Source organism: Diabrotica virgifera, chromosome 1, assembly GCF_917563875.1.
Source record: "Diabrotica virgifera virgifera chromosome 1, PGI_DIABVI_V3a".
NCBI lineage: Eukaryota > Metazoa > Arthropoda > Insecta > Coleoptera > Chrysomelidae > Diabrotica > Diabrotica virgifera.
Window position 1 is genome coordinate 237,307,552 of NC_065443.1, and position 21,118 is coordinate 237,328,669.

General features: G+C 34.3%; 1 protein-coding gene across 1 annotated transcript in view; it reads left to right on the forward strand.

Moving 5' to 3' along the window:
* The window catches only part of LOC114326719 (trypsin alpha-3), a 33,898-nt gene extending 26,428 nt beyond the window's left edge, over positions 1–7,470 (forward strand). The window contains exons 5-6 of the mRNA XM_028275143.2: positions 1,540–1,680; positions 7,241–7,470. Of these exons, the coding sequence (XP_028130944.1) occupies positions 1,540–1,680; positions 7,241–7,393 (294 nt within the window). The 3' untranslated portion in view covers positions 7,394–7,470. The remainder of the gene's footprint in view (positions 1–1,539; positions 1,681–7,240) is intronic.
* Positions 7,471–21,118: the final 13,648 nt, after the last annotated feature.

The window sequence follows — 21,118 nt, forward strand, 5'->3', positions numbered from 1 at the left end:
GGGCATGTACCATGGTGCATTTGTGATAATGCGCAAGGTTTTCGATTGGAATCTCTCCAGGATGTCGATATTGGATCTCGACGCAGATCCACACAGTTGGATACCATAGCTCCATATTGGCTTAATCACTGCCTTGTATACTAAAATTTTATTGTACAAACTCAGTTGTGACCTTTTTCCTATCAGCCAGTACATTTTATAGAGTTTCAGACCCAACTGTTTTCTTTTCGTGAATATGTGTTTCTTCCACGTTAATCTGCGGTCCAAGTGCATACCTAGGTATCTTACATCATGCGTTTGTTGTAGTACTTGATTATTTAATGAGACGGTTGGGCACGTATCTTTTCGATTAGTGAACGTTATATGTACTGACGCTTTCGTTTACTTTAATTCGCCATGTTTGTAACCAGATATTTATTCTGTCGAGATTTGTCTGGAGCAGTTGCGAGGCGATGTACGGGTTTGAGTGAGCTGCAATGATTGCTGTGTCATCTGCATATGTGACTGTGATGATGTTTTGGCTTGTAGGAAGATCTGTTGTGTAGAGTAGGTAGAGAACTGGTCCAAGGACACTACCCTGAGGTACTCCAGCTTTGATTGGATATAAGTAAGTGCACTGATCTTTAACTTTTACAAGGAAATTGCGGTCGGAGAGATAGGACTTGAGGATTAGAAAGAAGTTGAGAGGAAGGCCTTTTCTTATTTTGTATAGCATGCCAGTGTGCCAGACTTTATCAAAAGCCTGCGAGAGTACCCAAAATAAGTTGATTAATAGCAAGCTAAAAATTTGTTAATAGCTTAGCGGGGTCTAGTACGACAAACTTTTATGAATGAGAAGACTGGAACAAGGGAAGAACAAGGAAAAAGGAATCTATATTGTCGGACAGAACTCCCAATTGATTTGTTACCCTTTCATTAAACTTTCGTACAAAAATCAGGCTGCTATTTATCACCAACATAATTCCTGTCATTTGAAATGTTCTACGTGTCGGACTTATTAATACGCCCAATATATTTGTCGGACAAATTTTTTTTCATATATCATATAAGGTTTGCTATTGAATAAACTTAAAAACAACCTGCTAGTTTTCACAATCATAAACTTGTCTGGATGACAAGTTCCACAATTAAAATCACGTTCTACAATTAAAACTTCCCCTGTTCCAGTGTTCCCATACATCAAAGTTTGTTCGACTAGACACCGTTAAGCTTTTAAAAAAATTTCAGCTTGCTATTAATTGACTTTTTTTGTTACGCGGGATCCCGGCCTAATTGATTTATTTTAATAACTTGATATAACAAATTTTGCTATTATCGATTTCTGTGAATATTTTTAATAAAACAATTTTCATCCCAAGAAAGTGTGGCAACCAGGCCATGGTAAAGGTTTAACGAAATCGGAGGTGAAAACCTTCAGTGACTGCCCTATCACACAAAAATACAGAAACATACTAAGCGATATACGGACTCACTCAGCCATTTTAATTAATTACTTTACTAATAAATACTAAGAAAAATAAAATTATTTTAATTTTTTAGGAATGGAAACTTCCTGATCATCTATTGGAAATAGACATTAACATCGTAGACCGACACACCTGCCAATCATTTTTTAATACAACAATTACTGACCGAATGATATGCGCAGGGAATATTGAAGAAACAAAATCCACATGCGTCGTAAGATTTTTTTATCTACCTTTTTTTTAGTTTTCGTTAGATTAGAATAGAATAGAATAGAATAGAAATATGCTTTATTGTCGTTCAAAATTGTACAATTTTATAGACAAAGCTTTCAAATAGACGAAAAACAAAACAATAACAAATTACCAGAGAACGGCAGTTCTCGCCAGTGGTGGACACCTACACCCCCTACTCGCGACACTATATAGGGTGAGGCAGATAAAGGGCCTATTAGAAATATCTCGAGAACTAAAGACAATTGAATTATGAAAATTGGAATAAGGGGGTTTTGAAGACTGATCTATTTAATGAAAATATTTTTATTTATTTGGTACTTCCGGTTATAACGGAAGTTGTTTATAACTTCGTTTTTTTAAATGGGACACCCTGTATATTTTTACATTTTTGGATTCTCCTCGATTTCTTCTTTCTTAAAATATAAGGTTTTGTAATAATATACAGGGTAGGTTAAAAGATAATTACGTTTTCTTATTAATTTCGTAGCAATATTCCCACCCTGTAGGATTGTAGTAGTTTGACATAATAAACTCTATTTATGTTCAAATGATTTTTAATATAGTCTACTATTGTTAACAATTATTAGTGTAGTTAAATTTTTAATTTTAGTATACAGGGTGGGTCGAAACTCGGAATGAGTATTTTCTGAGTTTTCTTAAATGGAACACCCTATATTTTAGTATTGTAATGAAATGATATTTCATGGTACTTTTTACTTCTTAAGCATTCAATATACCTAACTGCTTTAGTTTGTGCTTAATTGTTAATCGCACCAACAATCTTAACTTCGATGGTATTTTGATACCTCAACCACTATTGTCAATTTTAAGTATCAGTATAGATTAATATGTATTTATTTCCAAAAAATTATTTGTGGATGAATATTTTCACAGTTAACCTACAATTTCACCTATTTTGTGTTGCAATTAATGTTTGGTTTTAATCACCCATAACTCACAAATTAAAGAAGATAGGTATAGGGAATGCTTAAGAAATTAAAAAGTACCATAAAATAACATTTCATTACAATACTAAAATACAGGGTGTTCCATTTAAGAAAACTCAGAAAATACTCATTCCGAGTTTCGACCAACCCTATATACTAAAATGAAAAGTTTAACTATACCAATAACTCTTAACAATAGTAGACTATATTAAAAATCATTTGAACATTAATAGAGTTTATTATACCAATCTACTACAATCCTACAGGGTGTTAATATTGCTACGAAATTAATAAGAAAACGTAATTATCTTTTAACCTACCCTGTATAATATTACAAAACCTTATATTTTAAGAAAGAAGAAATCGAGGAGAATCAAAAAATGTAAAAATATACAGGGTGTCCCATTTAAAAAACGAAGTTACAATCAACTTCCGGTATAACCGGAAGTAGCAAAGAGAAGAAAATATTTTCATTAAATAGTTCATACCTCAAAACCCCTGTACTCCAATTTTCAAGATTCTCTTAGCTTTAGTTCTCGAGATATTTCTAATAGGCCCTTTATCTGCCTCACCCTGTATATACACGAAATTTTCGACTTTCTAAATCTGACTGAATTGAAAATTGGGCCAACTCCCATCTTAAAGATTAGGAAAAGACTCACCCATTCATATGTCAACCATCCATTTTGGTCCAAGGGTGTGGATTTTACGGCCCTTCCTATTTAGGGTCTGTTTTTCGTTCCCGTCTTCAAAGCTCCTAAAAACTTCAAAAATTTAACTCCAACCTTTGTGGCTTCTAATAGAAGCGATCATTACCTTTCCAACGCATGTCTAATTTTGAAAATCGGTTATACCGTTCAAAAGTTACCGAGCTCAGAAATATGAGTCAATTTTTATTTAAAAAAGGGAAAATGTTTGTGGATATGTATGTACAGTCGGAAAAATGAAAGAATACCCATGAACGAACATATAAAACACGCTGTATTTTCCTGTCACCGTGTCACAAAGAAAATTGCCCAGCGCAAGTACATGTAATAATAATTATTACATGTACTTGCGCTGGCCAATTTTTTGTATGACACGGTGACAGGAAAACACAGCGTGTTTTATATGTTCGTTCATGGGTATTCTTTCATTTTTCCTACTGTATGTATGTGTGTGGAAAAGTTAAACCGATCTGAATTTTTTTTTCTGTGTTTGAAGAGGGGGTGAGGGCCGATTCAGAACCGGTGTAGCTTGTGAATTTTGACTACCCATAAGCCAGCTATAATAGGACTTGTTAGGTACAAAACGGCACATTTTTTGGAGGTATATATCTTCAAACAGTAAATACACCAAATCAATAGCGTTGAGTTAAGCTTTCAAATGGTGTCTAAGCTGTCAGGATCAGGCATACAGACGGCTCAGTATAGCCGAAAAACTGAAGAACTAATCTTTGAAAATTTTGGTTTTTCGACAATTAATCAAAATTTCAACCTACGAATTACGCCAATAACTGAGCGTTTGTAGAAGAACTCTAGACGAATCTAACGGTGTATACCTTATATCCGGGAAAATTCGAATTTTTAAGTCATAGGCTTCATAAGTATGATCAAATCTATTTCTTATGGGAAAAACGGTTTTCAAGCTCAATAATTACTGTAATAGCTTCAGTTATCACACTTGACCTTAGATGCATAAGATACTACTTGTCAATACGTTTCAAACTCATGTTTAGTGAACAAAATCGGCTAAGCCGTTTAGAAGTTATTAGGCTACAAAAGTATAATCCAATTAACGATTATTCCCTAAATGGTTTATGTAGTTGTAGTGGGTACGACGCTAATTTGATCTGGCAACGGGCAATCCAAGTTCATTTACCGGCCATCCCAATATTTTCTTCAATTTATTTCGAATAGAAAAAAAAATCTAGTGTACATTCGATGGACACTAGATCATTTGGGAGATAATGCGACAAAGGCCACCATTTATAAAGCTTAACGTGTAATCGAGAAACATTGCATTCTTTATACATCTTAAAACTTTTTATATTTAATTTATAAATAACTTGGAAAAACTCCTGATACAAGAATAAAAAACAGCTAAACGCCGCGCCGTAAAAATGAGTGGCGCATACAATATTCCAGCTACAATAGATCTGATATGAATATTACGTGGCGCGAAAATGTATTTTCATTTTGATGCAAAACAAAATTCTAGTTTTATTTAAAAAATTTTTTTATAATATTTTATTTGCTAAATTTGAAGAAAAACGCGCCACAAATGAGTTTCAAAAGTCAAACTGTATCAAAGTTACTCTTTTGTGGCGCGTTTTACTTCAAATTGGGCACATATTATGAAGAAATCTTTTAAAATAAAACTAGAATTTTGTTTTGCATCAAAATGAAAATACATTTTCGCGCCACGTAATATTCATATCAGATCTTTTGCAGCTGGAATATTGTATGCGCCACTCATATTTACGGCGTTTAGCGGTTTTTTATTCTTGTACAATTTACTAAGATTACATAAATCGTCAATATAAACAAAAAAAAATAAATAAACAAAAACAATCTATTGCAAAATTTAAATAAGTAAATTGTAAATAATCAACCTTAACAAAGAATAAGTTTAATAATTTAAGCTGCTACCTATACGATACCCAAACATAGATAAAAATACTACTTTTATGTAAGAGTACTGTAACTTCTTAGTTATTGAAAGGGCATAGGCGCAAAAGTCGCCTGACAAAATGTTCAATGTGTTTTAAATGTATTAATTTTTTTCAAATCCTGAGAAAACTAAAGAATATTTTTGAAAAATTTAAACGGATAATGAAAGACTGCATTATTACCGAGGGCCGAAAGTCCCCGAAAACTTCAATAACGTTTATTTTAATAAGTTACAGGGGTGAAATAAAAAAGAAAATTTAGTGTGACTTTAATTTCAAATATCTCATTCAAAAGAAACATTTTGGTTTTTTTTAAGGGACTTTCAGCCCTCGATGTAACTGCACTATTTCATTCTGAGTTTAAATTTTTCAAAAATAAATATTAGTTTTCTAAGGAGTCGAAAAGAATAAATACATTTAAAACACATTGTACCTTTTGACAGCCGACATTTTGCGCATATGCGCTTAAGCAATTCTTCTACTAAATCATATGGTCTTTCATATAGATAGGTTTTTGTTATTTTACGGAAATCGGGGAAATATGTTGCAGATTTAAGTTGCAGAGGGAGATGGGTGTATAGTTTTTTGCAGAATATAATATAGACTTCTTTACTAACTCGGTGGAGGAGATCGGTAAATAGACGTCAAAGAAAGAATTTCTGGTGGAATAGTTATGACCAGGTCTTGCTGGAAATACATGTAGATGTTTACAAATTAAGCAAACAGTTTATAAATTAAGAAGGAAGTGGTGTTAAAATCCCGTGATCCTTAAAGTAGCTTCTGTAATTTGTCGTTATTTTAAGGACAAATAGATATCTTATTGCTCTTTTTTGTAATTTAAAAATAACATCGGATTGGGCAGCTGTACCAGAACCTCTAAAAAGAAGACCATATCGAAGATGCGGCTCGAACTAAGAAAAATATATTATTTTGAAACAGGCTAAATTGATTTCCTTTGAGCTGAGAATAGTTTCTTACTTAACACATCGATATAAAGGGATCATTTAAGGTTGCTATCTAACAATATACCAATAAATTTTACAGAATCAACGGTACTGATCTGGCTGTTATTAAGAGGTAAGGATTGAAGAGCCCCTTTATACGATAATGCTTTTGTGCTATCTACATTAAAAGAGAGTAAAAAGAATCGGACCAGGTTTTGGTTGTAAGTAGATCAGAAGTTATACTAGCATGAAGAGTTGCAATGTGACCAGCTTAAAATACCTGCAAATGTTGATGGATTCGACAGTTACTTGATAGAAATTCATTTTATCTAACACTAATATACTGAAAACTTTTGTTTTCAATATTTACAAAAAATTTATTAAAAATTAATGTCACTACAGCTATTTCGGCAGAGTGACTTTCTCTCGTGATGGGGTTTTTCAATGCGTCTACACTTAGTCTCTAACTGACTAAGTTGGGGAATGGTGAGCTATTTGTCTCAAGTTCGTCATTCAGAATTATATCTGTATTTTTTAATTTATTAATTCATTAAAAAATTATTATGATCCAATCTAGAAGGTGAACTGCTTGAACTGTGGTGATCTATAAGTTCGATAGATGTTATGACCTTTTTCTCCTGCCATGTATGTAACGAATTTATTAATAGCAACATTCTAGAGTACGAATTGCTTTTTAAAGTACATAGAAGGATATGTCAAACATAACAGCGTTACTGCTTTGTTTTATTTATTTGGTATTTTTCAAAATATATACAAGACCTTGACTGTATTTGTTCTGTTCGGCGATCTTTTCCTAGGGATTGAAAGTTCTACATTTATTTCAGTACTTTTCTAATTCACGCTTAGTGATTTGCGGTTTGCGTATTTTCTGTGATTGTTTTAAAGGCATAATGAGGTAATTAGTGGACCACAAGAAGCTGTAATATATTTTTTTTATATTAGTATCGACGATTTTGTATATCTCATTATCTTTTACAGGGTGACTCAGGAGGACCACTAGTAAACAATGGTACGTTAGTTGGAGTTGTATCCTGGGGAGATTACTGGTGCAAGGAATATGTTGCAGTTTATACAAACGTCGGGCATTTCTCAACATGGATTAAAAAAATGGTGGCCTCTAATGCTGATTGAAGTATCATTCTTTCTTTTTCTTCTTTCCCAACTAATATGTAACAAAAAAGATATGAATAAAAGATATAGAGAACTAAGATAATAATTATTGTTTTCCCAAACAACGAACCTTTTAAAGTAACAAATTTTAATTATAGGAAGAAAAGGCATATGACTCAATATACAGTGTTTAGTACACTAATAACCGAAAAAATATCGCAAAAGGTGAAAAAATAATACGTTGTTAAATAAAAAGGCATGAAACGAATGGATTTGTGGAGGTGGAAAATTATCCATAGACACCTATAAGTTTACATTACAATTACATACCACTATCGATAGTTAGTTCCCACCTTTAGACATTAGCTTAAGCGCTAGCAGATTTCAGTCATAAAATTATACGTATGACATGGTATGACGTTAACATGACAATAAAATTTTCTTAATTTCGCACAAAGTCAAAACTGATCGAAAACAATAAAGCAAATTTAAATAAAATATGTTTAATTAGTAGTTATTTTTAATCCAAAATTAAATTGTTACTTAAGGGCCGATTTCTCATGTCGAGTTTTGTTTTTCTGAAAAATGGCTTTGGCAGAGCCAATTAGCCAGACTGGTTTGTGATTGATTATAGTCATAAATTTCTTAATTAATAACATAGATAAGTACTTAAATATTATTGTTATAGATACATAGGTACATTGTGTTGCTTTTTAATTGTTAAGGACCCCCTCTGTGTCTCAGTGTTAAGAGCGCTCACCTTTGGATCTAAAGGTCCGAACGGATTATATTATAACATTTTCTTAATTTCGTATAAAGTCAAAACTGATCGAAAACAATAAAGCAAATGTAAATAAAATCAGTTTAAGGACTAAGTTTTCACTCTAATGGCATATAACATATCCCACCGGAATGAAAACAATGGGAACCTTCTCTGGAAGGTTTATTCTCTGGAAGGGAAATCAGTTTAATTAGTAGTAATTTTTAATCAAAAATTAGATTATTACTTAAGGGCCGATTTCTCATGTCGAGTTGTTTTTCAAAAATTGACTGAAATTGAGTTTAACTCAAGTTTAACCTGAACTTTTGGACTTTTGGTGAACTACAGTACGACGTCAGAATATTGACGTTTAACTATGGGTCACAGTGAAAATTTTGACTGTGGTTCACTGGAAGTTCTGCTTAAACTTAAATTGAACAGGATATGAGAAATTCGACCTAAGGTACTTGAGTACACTTTGACCTCTGACCTCTGAAGACACGCCAAGATAGCCGACGCTTGTGACGTCACAATCATTCGAGGCTGACACACAAATAAACGTTAAAACATGATAGGGTAGTAGCTAAATATTTTTTGCCTGAGCGAATGAGAAAACCGTGTCAGTGTAATTTTGAAAATTAGTTTTTTAAAAAAATATATTTAAAATTAAAGCAAAATTATCAACTCATTAATCATAATCTTTGTTTTTTATTTATTTATAAACAGTCCTGATGTCAACTTCACTTATTCTATTATGTACTTATGTAAAGTTGTCATAGCTATAATTATGACTGAAATCAGCTAAATAAGCTAACGTCTAAAGGTGGGAAAATACCTAGAGTTGTAATGTAATGCAATGTAAATTTATAGGCTTATATCGATCAAATCCCACCTCTACTAGGTCTATCTCGTTTTATTTCACAACGTATTATGTTTTCCCGTTTTACGTTATTTTGTCGGTTGTTAGCGCAGTGGCCTGTAAGATATTTATGTGCATTTTATTTTATGAGAGGCAAATAAATGGCACTTAATTGTTAATAACATAAAACGTTCCTATAAGATATTTTATCTACTCTATGTCATATTATGTATAAGTTTTTAGTTTGTGAAAACTGTCATTATAGATAGCAGTGCATGAAGTGTTTAAAGTGTGCGTGAAGTAACAATGTGTTTTAAATGGGACTTACTTTTTCGCACTGTTTTTGACACACTTTCATATAATCAAATATCCTTAACTTTCGTGTTGTCATGGTGATGACATAATGAGCAATAAATTACGACAAAAGTTTTGACAGTTTTGTGGTTTGAAAGAAGTTAAAATTTTTAAATGTCAAAGTTCTCAAAATTTTAGAATAGAAATAAATTCCAGTAACGAAAAGTTATAGTTTTTTTATTTGTTCATCATAGATAAAATATTGTGTGAAACTGTGCGTGAAGTACTTTTTGCGAATTTACGCGATGTATAGCACTCGCTCCGTTCCTCACACAAAAGAACTCACTCATGCAAAAAGTGGTTTCAATTTTATTTAAACAATTTTTTAAAACAAATTGTAAAAATCAACATTTTTGCATCGAATAATTCTTTTTGTATTTTTTGGACCCTTCTGAATAAAATAATTATTTAGCAACTTTTTTCTAAATTTGATCGTTTTCGAATTAAAAATAATATAAAACTGAAAAAACGAAAAATGACGATTTTCAAGAATGTAAAACACAAGCAAAAAATTTTAAGTTTAAAATCATCTAGTGGCCAAGGTCAAACCTTCTTCTATCAGATGCCTATAAGTATTTTTTACTTATTATGTTATTGATAAACATCGTGTTTTAATTATTAATGAAGTGTTTAGATAAAGGCGAACAATTTTACTTCAATAAAATTGAAAATAATATTTAAATAACATTAAAATATATAATTTTATTGAGACCAATCTTCTGGTAACGCATTTAGCCCAATAAATGACCATTTTGGAGTGTACTTTCCAGGGGCAACTCCGAATTGCATGACAATTTGGATTTAGGTTCTACTTGTCCAGGCCCGGACTGGGCCGCCGGCCCACCGGTGCGCCTTTTGCCTTCGTTATTATATATCCATTAAAAAAATTAAAAGCTGAAAAATTTTTTTTTAATCTTTACACAAAGACTAGGTGGCAACCAGTCCCCTAAAAACTGTTTTGACTTAATAAAGAAGCTGCTATATAAACCTATATAATGAAGCCAGTTGGTACAACAAAGTATAACTTTTACCAGGTATCAGATAATCAAATAGCACAGATACGACGCGCGGCGCCCTCGAAGACCATTTTTACGATTAGGGCGCCTTTCGTAGGTATCAATATCCGGTGTTTCTATTATAATACATAGGTAGCTTAGATACGACTCGCGGCGCCCTCGAAGACAATTTTTACGATTCGGGCGCCTTTCGTAGGTATCAATATCTGCTGTTTATGTTAGTTTATATTAGTTTATATTATAATAAATAACTAAGACACGACGCGCGGCGCTCTCGAAGATCACTTTTAGATTCTGGTGCCTTTTGTAAGTATCAATATCCGCTGTTTCTATTATAATAGGTAAATAGCTTACTTAGATACGACGCGCGACGCCTTCGAAGATAATTTTTACGATTCGGGCGCGTTTCGTAGGTATAAATTTCCGCTGTTTCTATTATAAAAATGGTCTTCGAGTGAGCTGCGCGTTGCATCTAAGCCATCTAATTATCTGATACTTGATACAAACAGTGTTACATCCCACAATTGGCCTATAATAGACAGGTGTAGTTTTCTGCTCTCCATAACTACATTATACATATAGGATTGTTGCGCCCCTGAATCCTAAATAATGAAGCCATTGGGTACAACAAAATAGAACTTGTCAACTTTTATCAGGTATTAGATTGTTGAGCCCCAGAATCCTAAATAATGAAGCCATTGGGTATAACAAAATACAAATTATCAACTTGTATCAGATATTAGATAATCAAATGGCTTAGATACGACGCGCGGCGCCCTCGAAGACCAATTTTACGATTCAGGCGCCTTTCGTATGTATCAATATCTGCTGTTTCTATTATAATATAAGAGTGTTACATCTCACAATTGGCCTAAAATATATGAGTGCATTCTTCTGCGCTCCATAACTACATTATACATGTAGGATTATTGGGCCCTAGAATCCTACATAATGAAGTCCGTGGGCGTAGTAGAAACGCAACTTTGTCAGAATGCGCAAAAAGTGACCATTTTAATGTTTGGTATAAATGTTTAAGAAATTCGATATGCATCCTTTAAAAATAAGAGCTTGCCGATATTGTAACATCCCATTAATCAGTTACATCCCATTTATACTCCGGGCACTGAAGTGAGTCAAAAAGTCGCTTCACTACTGGAATCTCGTGCCTGATGGCCTCCCTGGCCACATCTGTAGCAGGAGCCGCTCTGTTTTCTCCCTTGCAGTCGGTTTTACCATGACTGAATTTTAGGCATCTGAAGCATCGCTGGACATGCAGTCTCTCTTTCGTATCTTGCACGAGTTATAGAGTTATAGCCAATATGTTCTTTTTCCAGTGCTTTTTTGGCTGCGATGCGCGTCAGTCTGACTGTGACGTTTGTGTTGCCTTCTCTATTTTCCCTTATAGAGACTAGTTTGATGTGTTAGATTTTCTGCTGCCGGTATACCTGCGATCCTGTCTCAGGATTTCTTTCTTTTTGGCATCACTGTCTATATTAAATATATCCACCTGGTCCCGATAGCCCCGGACGTTCTCTACTACGTTTTCCTCCGTGCGGGCCACGCTTATCTTCTTCAGGTGTTCGGCCTGTTCTTTCCATGCCACTTCGAGCTTTAGGTCCCTGTATCTTCTTAGCGCTTTTGACACCAATTTGACTCTTCCTCGTGTCTGCACTGCCTTTGTTTAGCTTTAGCAACTCGGCGTAGGATTTTCCACCTCCCTTCACTATCACCTTCTGCGTCACCACGTTCATACTCCTCCAGCGCGAGGTGGAGGTCCATACCCATAAAGGTGACTTCGAGGAGCTTCCTGAGGTTCCTACCTCAGTATGCCTCCTATACTGTTAGGGACGCCTCTCTGGTCTCCAGTGTCTCTATGTCTTCCCTCAATAATTTAGAGATAATTGCCAGTAGTCTCTTGTCCCCTTCCATTTCTGTCACCCCTTTCTCTACAGGGATCATGAAAATAGTCTGACGATGTCCCCGGTTCTCTTTTTCCTGACTCTACTTTGTAATTGTGATCATAGAATTAAGTGGGAGGTCTCTTGGTCTGCATGTACTTACTGCACTTCTACCAGTTTCGGTTTTTCCTGGTCAGGTCGTTGGACCTTTCCCCTTCACCTAGAAGTCCAGGTTCCAAGGCCATTACTAAGTCTCCTGGAGATTTATTTCCTCTTCCCGGTTTGATGACCGTAAAGTAAAGTGATCTTCCTATTCGAATTTATAATGTTAAATTTTTTAAAGCCTCTTTCCCTTGAGTTCAGGACCGTTGCGATCATTTGTATCTTTCTTTCACTAAGTTATTCGGGAAAGAACTCTTCGAAGTCCATTTGTGTGGACACGCTTGCCGCCTCTTAGTCGTTCCTTCCTCATCGCTTTTCTCCAGTATTATATTTCGGTTCTCAATGCTGCCGAGGGCGACTTCTCTGAAAGTTCCCTCCATGTCTTCGGTGGACAGTGGTCTTCGACAGTTTAAGGACAGCGTGAGACGGTTCTCCAATAGGAAGAAGATCAGTGGAAAGACCACGAAAACGTTGGAACGACAACTTACTAGAAGCACATTGAAGAAACAGACAGTCATGTCTATACAAAAAGAAGAAGATGTCTTTGGTGACTCTTTTAAGGTTTTTTACCTCATTCTTGATTCCGACTTTCGTGTTCTTATGGTCGGACATTAGTTTCACTAAATTATTTGTAACACTGGTAAGTTTATTCATTGCTCTTACCATAGCCGTTATTTCGAAACTCTACTCCTTCTCTCTAGATATTTTCTCCCCAAATGAGGAGCTCCTTTGCAAGGTTGCCTCCGCTGGAAGCTCCGTCTTGTTCAGGTCCCTACCCCTGACCGGAATTCTTCCAACAGATCCCCTTTTTTTGAAGTCTCCTTCCTCTTTTCTTCTTCGCTGAATACTGTCCCTTTGTTTCCTTCACTACTGATGAACACGATATTATCATCTAATTTACAGCTTGGATCACCACCGGTGACTCGCTCCATTGTCCCTTCATTTTTGTTTTATTTTTTTCTGTTTGATTAAATACTTATCCATATAGTTCCCATAAGTATGGGCGACTTATACTGTCCGGCGATGCAGTGCGCCCTTACCCACGTTAAGGCTTGAATTTCAAATTTCAAAGGGTTTCGTCAGTTCTCCGAGGGCTCCGTTTGCGGCTGTCTGATCTAGGTCATTCACCACTCAGGCACGGATTGCCTGACACCATGTGGTTGCGGATATTTTATCTAGGTATACTCTTCTATTATATCGAGTGTTAGAGCGCTCTAAAAATTTAAAAAAAAATTCAAAAAGTGAGTTATATTGAACACCAATCATGATTTTTGTTAGGTAATTGTTTTTGAACCAGTAGATTCCTCTGTAGAAGCAGTTGAAAAATTACTCAAACTTTTTAAAAATTTGTTTTAAATCTCCAGAGATCATCAAAAAATGTAACTGAGTAAAAGGGATACTGAGAAACTGCAGCTATATTTTTATGGCATCTTAATATAATTTACTGTTTCCAATAAAAATAGTAAATTACTTTATGGATTTAAATTAAAATAAACTTAAAAAAATCACAAGTAATATTTGTAGAGTTACCTACTTGAAAATACATGCGTTAGGATTTGAAAAAAGTTTGATGTAAAAAAGGGTGGGGGGTCTGGCGCCTTTTTTTAGGATTTGGGTTGGCGCCTTTTTTATGTGCCAGTCCTGCCCTGTACTTGCCCTCCACTTCTAAGTTGAAGTTGTGCCGTTGGTTGCTTTTACTTGGGGGGTGACATTTACCCCTTCTCGGGGGGTGAAAAACGCGTGTTTAAAATAAGGTCGGAAATGGATAAATTGACTTATTTTAAGCACCTTTTGTTCTATAAAGTTTTTTACGTAAGTCAATACTTTTCGAGTTATTCGCGATTTAAAATGTTGATTTTTCGACAAAAAAACTAGGTTTTCAGACAGTTTTCGCCAAATAACTCAAAAAGTAAATATTTTATTGAAAAAAATAGTTTTAGCAAAAGTGTAGCCTATAAAAAAACCAAAAAAATGGTGTACCAGTAAAGTCTACAAATTGAGTAGAAGCAAAGTTGTAGCTCATGAAAAATACGTTATTATTCGTCTAATTCCAAATCGAATAATTCAACACGAAATCACCGAAGTAAAAAGCGTTTTTCGGGAAAACCTTATTAACATTTTTAAATTATCGAAAAAAAGCTTATTATTTTTTTTTTGTAAAAGTTTACAGCATCAAAAGTAAACAAGTTACACTGAAAAAAAAAGTTGGCTCCTTTTTTTGGTAAAAAAAATCGTGAAAACCTCCCTCTATTTAGCACCCTAAATGAAATTAATCGTTTGGTTTTACCATCTATTTTAACTGTATGTGTATTGTTTATATGATATGTAAGTTTGATTGGATTGAAGTGCTTATTTTTGAAAACATTTGGTTTTATATTAAAAAAAAATTTCTAAAAATTTTTGAAAAATTTCATTTTTTCAAAATAACTTAAAAAGTATTAGTGATAAGAAAAATCTTAAAGAGTAAAAAAATATAGGTTTTGGTATTATAAATATGCTAGTTTCATTTTCTTTCTCCGTAAGACAAAAATTGGTTAAGATATGGCTGTTCATAATTTGCATACACTCGTGATTAGTGATGTCTATTAAGCTAGAAAGACCATTTCATAAGGGAGCCATAAGACACACCCCATATTTTTTTGCTATTTTATTGCTAATTTATTACGCAAATTAAAAATTTATTGCTTCATCCCCTTCAGAGAAACAGGTGGCCATTCCAGCTTAATATTAAGCTAGAAAGGCCAACATTCATATATCCGGAACGAAAGTAGATAGAGAGTTGCTTCTGGTGGCCTATTTTATTGCTAATTAATTGCTAATTTATTACGTAAAACAAAAATTTATTGCTTCATCCCCTTCAGAGAAACGGGTGGCCATTCCAGCTTAATATTAAGCTAGAAAGGCCAACATTCATATATCCGGAACGCAAGTAGATAGAGAGTTGCTTCCGGCGGCCTATTTTATTGCTAATTAATTGCTAATTTATTACGCAAAACAAAAATTTATTGCTTCATCCCCTCCAGAGAAACAGGTGGCCATTCCAGCTTAATATTAAGCTAGAAAGGCCAACATTCATATATCCGGAACGAAAGTAGATAGAGAGTTGCTTCCGGCGGCCTATTTTATTGCTAATTAATTGCTAATTTATTACGCAAAACAAAAATTTATTGCTTCATCCCCTTCAGAGAAACAGGTGGCCATTCCAGCTTAATATTAAGCTAGAAAGCCCAACATTCATATATCCGGAACGAAAGTAGATAGAGAGTTTCTTCCGGTGGCCTATTTTATTACTAATTAATTGCTAATTTATTACGCAAAACAAACATTTATTGTTTCAACTCCCTCAGAGAAACAGGTGGCCATTTCAGCTTAATATTAAGCTAGAATAGCCAACATTCATATTTCCGGAACGAAAGTAGATATAGGTTAGCTTCCGGCGGCATATTTTATTGCTAATTAATTGCTGAAAGATTGAGTTTACAAAAATTTACAAACTCACCCCCTTCAACCCCTACCGTTATCGTCATTCCCTGGAATCCACAAAAAGTGAAAATAACCAGTTTAAAGAGCTAAAACCAAGTACGTATTTTTTGCTCATTAATTACTACATGTCTAAGCCAAAAATGAATGTTTTGCTTACTCCCCTAACGAGCCACAATTGCTACAGCGGTTTAATACTTAAGGCTGCAATACTCAACACTGCTATTTCAGGAAAGATAGCAGATAGAGGGTCGCTTCTGGCGGAATATTTAATTTTTAATTAATTGCTGAAAGATGGGTTATACTAGTATTTACAAACTCACCCCCTCCAACCCCTACCGTTATCATCGTTCCACGAATTTCACAGAGCGTGAAAATAATCAGTTTAAAAACTTAAAACCAAGTAAGTATTTTTTTCTAATTAACGGCTGCAGGTCTACGCCAAAAACTAATTTTTTGCTTCATCCCCTAACGAGAAACAATGGCTACTGCGGTTTAATTCTTAAGCTACAATACCCAACACTCCTATTTCAGGAACGAAAGCAGATAGAGGGTTGTTTCCAGCGGCATATTTTATTGCTAATTAATTTCTGAAAGATAAGGTATACAACAATTTGCAAACTCACCCCCTCCAACCCCCACCGTTGTCATCATTCCCCGGATTTCACAGAAAGTCAAAATTACTAGTTTAAAACCCTATGACCAAGTGGGTATTTTTTTCCTAAGCAACTGCTGCAGATCTACGCCAAAAACGATTGTATGGCTTCATCCCCTAACGAGCAACATTGGCTACTGCGGTTGAATACTTAAACTACAACACTCAGTTCTCCTGTTTCAGTAACGAAAGCAGATAGAGCGTCGCTTCCGGCGGCCTATTTTATTGCTAACTAATTGCTTATTTATTACGCAAATTACAAATTTATAGCTTCAACCCCTTCAGAGAAACAGGTGGCTATTCCAGCTTAATATTAAGGAACAAAAGTAGATAGAGGGAAGCGGGTATTTTTTGCTTATTAATTGCTACAGTTTTAAGCCAAAAATGAATGTTTTTCTTCATCCTCTAACGAGCCACAATGGCTACTACGGTTTAATACTTGAGGTTACAATATCCAACAGTCCTATTTCAGGAAAGAAAGCAGATAGAGGGTCGCTTCTGGCGGCATATTTTATTCTTAATTAATTGCTGAAAGGAGGAGTATACCAGAATTTGTAAACTCACCCCCTTCAACCCCTACCATTATCATCGTTTCCCGGATTTCACAAAGACTGAAAATAACCAGTTGAACGACTTAAAACCAAGTGGGTATTTTTTCTAATTAATTAACTTCTACGCAGGTCTACGCCAAAAACGAATTTTTTGCTTCATCCCCTAACGAGCAGCAATGGCTACTGCGGTTTAATACTTAAGCTACAATACCCAACACTCCTATTTCAGAAACGAAAGCAGATAGAGGGTCGCTTCCAGCGGCATATTTTATTGTTAGTTAATTGCTGAAATTTGTTGTATATAACAAGTGACAAACTCACCCCCCAACCCTAATCGTTATCATTCCGCGGATTTCACAGAAAGTGAAAATTACCAGTTAAAACCCTAAGACCAAGTGGGTATTTTTTTCCTAAGTAACTGCTGCAGGTCTACCCCAAAAATGATTTTTTTGCTTCATCCCTGAAGGCCATCGCTGAAGGGCAACAATGGCTACTGCGGTTGAATACTTAAGCTACACAACCCTAGTATTTCAGGGGCGAAAGCAGATAGCTGGTCGCTTCTGGCGGCCTATTTTATTGCTATATTATGCAAAATAAAAATTTATTGAAAAAAATGAATAACCATTTTCAATTTCGAAAATGAATAACCATTTTCAATTTCGTTGCAAAACGAAAATACAGCCGAACCATATTCTAGTCCAATCAGAGAGTGCTTGCAAGCACCTCTACCGGTTTCGAAACTTATTAGTCTCTCATCAAAAATTTATTGCTTCAACCCCTTCAGAGAAACAGGTGACTATTTCAGCTTAATATTATGCTAGAATAGCCAACATGCATATATCCGGAACGAAAGTAGATAGAGAGTTGCTTCCGGTGGCCTTTTTTGTTGCTAATTAATTGCTAATTTACTACGAAAAATAAAAATGTATTGCTTCAACCCCTTCAGAGAAACAGTTAGCTATTCCAGCTTAATATTAAACTAGAAGAGCCAACATTCAGATTTCCGGAACAAAAGTAGATAGAGGGTAAGTATGCAACTTCCTTAAAAAAACGAATTTACTAAGAGAGTTGACCATAATTTTTGTACTTATGCGTGCTAATAATAAGCTGCGAAAGAATTTAAGCATAGGTTTCAAAAAAATTAAAGCAAGTGTTGTTTATTTAATTTTAATTTATTTTATCTTTAATGTACATTAGTAATCTGGGCGCTATTTTTTTGTTTCTTTAACGAAAAATTATTTTTCTAGTAAATTATCGAAGCCCATCCAAGATGTGTTTCCTCTTCGATAGGTATAGGTTATGTAGTGACCACCTCGATTTTCATTAAAATCAGACAAACTGGTTCCTCCTACACCAGTGTATCCGATAGCACCCATTAATACTAGCTGATGATCGTCGTCGTGGGGTGTTTAAATTTTTATGGAGTGTCTTTAATGGTATGGTTTTAATTTCTTCATGTTCATTATAGACTTGAAAAACCGCAACATTGAGAACTAGAATACATAAGTGGTATGTTTTCTCCATCTTCCTCTATGGGGTTGAAGCCTGGAAAATGACAGAAGTAACACAAAAAAAATCCAAGCATTCGAACTCTGGTGCTACCGTAAAATGCTCAGAATGTCCTACATGAGCCATACGACAAACGCGGAAGTCTTTCGGAGGATGAACAAGGAAACAGAGCTTATGATTATAATAAAAAAAAGGAAAATACAATGTTTTTTCATCGTAAGAAATCAAAAGTATGAACTGCTCCAACTTAACGAACATAATCTTAAGCAAAATTAATAGCAAAAGGGGACCAGGAAGAAGACGCAACTCTTGCCTTAAAAACCTACGACAATGGACGAATATGAACAGGATGGCTGCAAATAAGATAAAATGGGAAAATGTAATGGTCAAGGTCCTTAAGGATAAGGCACCTTAAGAAGAAGATAAAATATATGAGTAATTCCACATAAATTCTCTAGATTTCTGTCACCGATTGTGGATTTTTTGAAATTTAGGGGCATGCTTCTGAAACCACTTTTTGTTCGTTCTCTAGGACCTGAAAGTCAAACTTTTTTGGGAATTGAAATTGAAACTTATGTCGCAATCTGTCCGAATTATCTTTCCTATCCTTGTTTGCATTCATTAAATGCTATTTTGTAAATTGTTTGGTACAATATATCAACACTCTCGATGTAAACTTGCACGCTCAAGAAGATGGCCTTAACATAATTTGTCTAAAGTCCAAAGTAACGTTCCTATTACCTATTTTTGAAAAAGAGATAAGTGTATTTTAGCATGTTTTTAAAGCGAAGGAACATTCCTACTAGCTATTTTTGAACAAGTGTATTTTAGAATTTTTGCGTTTTTCTGTACTCCGACTATAATTTCAACACAAAAAAAGATACAAGAAATATTTCCATATGGCATAAACAGAATTTACCTAAAACCGTAAGGAACTATCCTATAAGCCATTTTTTTAATGAGAAATTAGAGTATTTTAGCATGTTTTTTTTTCATTTTTATGCATTTATTTGTAGGTACTCTGGCCATAAATACAACGATAAAAAGTAACAGGTAGGTAATATTTTCGATGTAAAATTTTACACTGAAAACATGATACTAACAGAATTTAGCTAAAGCCTGAAGGGAGTTTCCTATAACCAATTTTGGAAGGAGAGATTAGTGGATTTTAAGATGTTTTTTAAGCTTAATTACTTTTTCTACAATCCGTTTTGATGCGCCATTTTGGTGGTGATTTAGTTTGAGATTTTTATCTGAATACAATATTAAGAACAGTAAGGGTATTCTCTTAAATTACTTTTAAGTATAAAAGTATTATTTTTAATCAATTCATCACGAGAACGGCACATGAAGATGGATTATAGAAAAAATCCACTAACATCTACTTTAAAAATAGCTTATATGAATGTTCCTACGAGCATTGTATTAATTATTCCATTAGTGTCATCTTCTTTATCCTGCAATATTAAATCCAAAATGTTACCTGATACTTTTTTTAGGGTTGATATTATGGACAGAGTGCAAATAAATACATAAAAATGAAAAATGATGCTAAACTACACTTGTCTCTAATCTATCCTTCCAAAATTGGTTATAGGAAAGGTCCTTCAAGCTTTAGCTAAATTCTGTTAGTATCACGTTTTTCAGTGTAAAATTTTACATCGAAAATGTTACCGACCTGTTACTTTTTTATCGTTGTAATTATGGTCAGATTACAAATAAATGCATAAAAATGAAAAAAAAAACATGTTAAAATACTCTAATCTCTCATTAAAAAATAGCTTGTAGGATAGTTCCTTACGGTTTTAGGCAAATTCTGTTAATACCATATGGAAATGTTTCTTGTATCTTTTATTGTGTTGCAATTATAGTCGGAGTACAGAAAAACGCAAAAAATTCTAAAATACGCTTGTTCAAAAATATAGCTAGTAGGAATGTTCCTTCGCTTTAAAAACATGCTAAAATACACTTGTCTCTTTTTCAAAAATAGGTAATAGGAACGTTACTTTGGACTTTAGACAAATTCTGTTAAGGCCATCTTCTTTAACGTGCAAGTTTATATCGACAGTGTTGATATATTGTACCAAACAATTTACAAAATAGCATTTAATGAATGCAAACAACGATAGGAAAGATAATTCGGACATATGACATAAGTTTCGATTTCAATCCCCAAAACAGCTTGACTTTCAGGTCCTAAAGAACGAACAAAGAGTGGTTTCAGAAGCATGCCCCTAAATTTCAAAAAATCCACAATCTGTGACAGAAATATAGAGAATTTATGTGGAATTACTCATATATTTTATCTTCTCCTTACGGTGCCTTATCCTTAAGGACGTTGACCATTACATTTTCCCATTTAATCTTATTTGCAGCCATCCTGAATAGTCCTGTGGAGGTCATATTCGTCCATTGTCGTAGGTATAAGGTATAAGCATAAGCTCTGTTTCCTTGTTCACCCTCCAAAAGACTTCCGCATTTGTCGTATGGCTCATTTAGGAC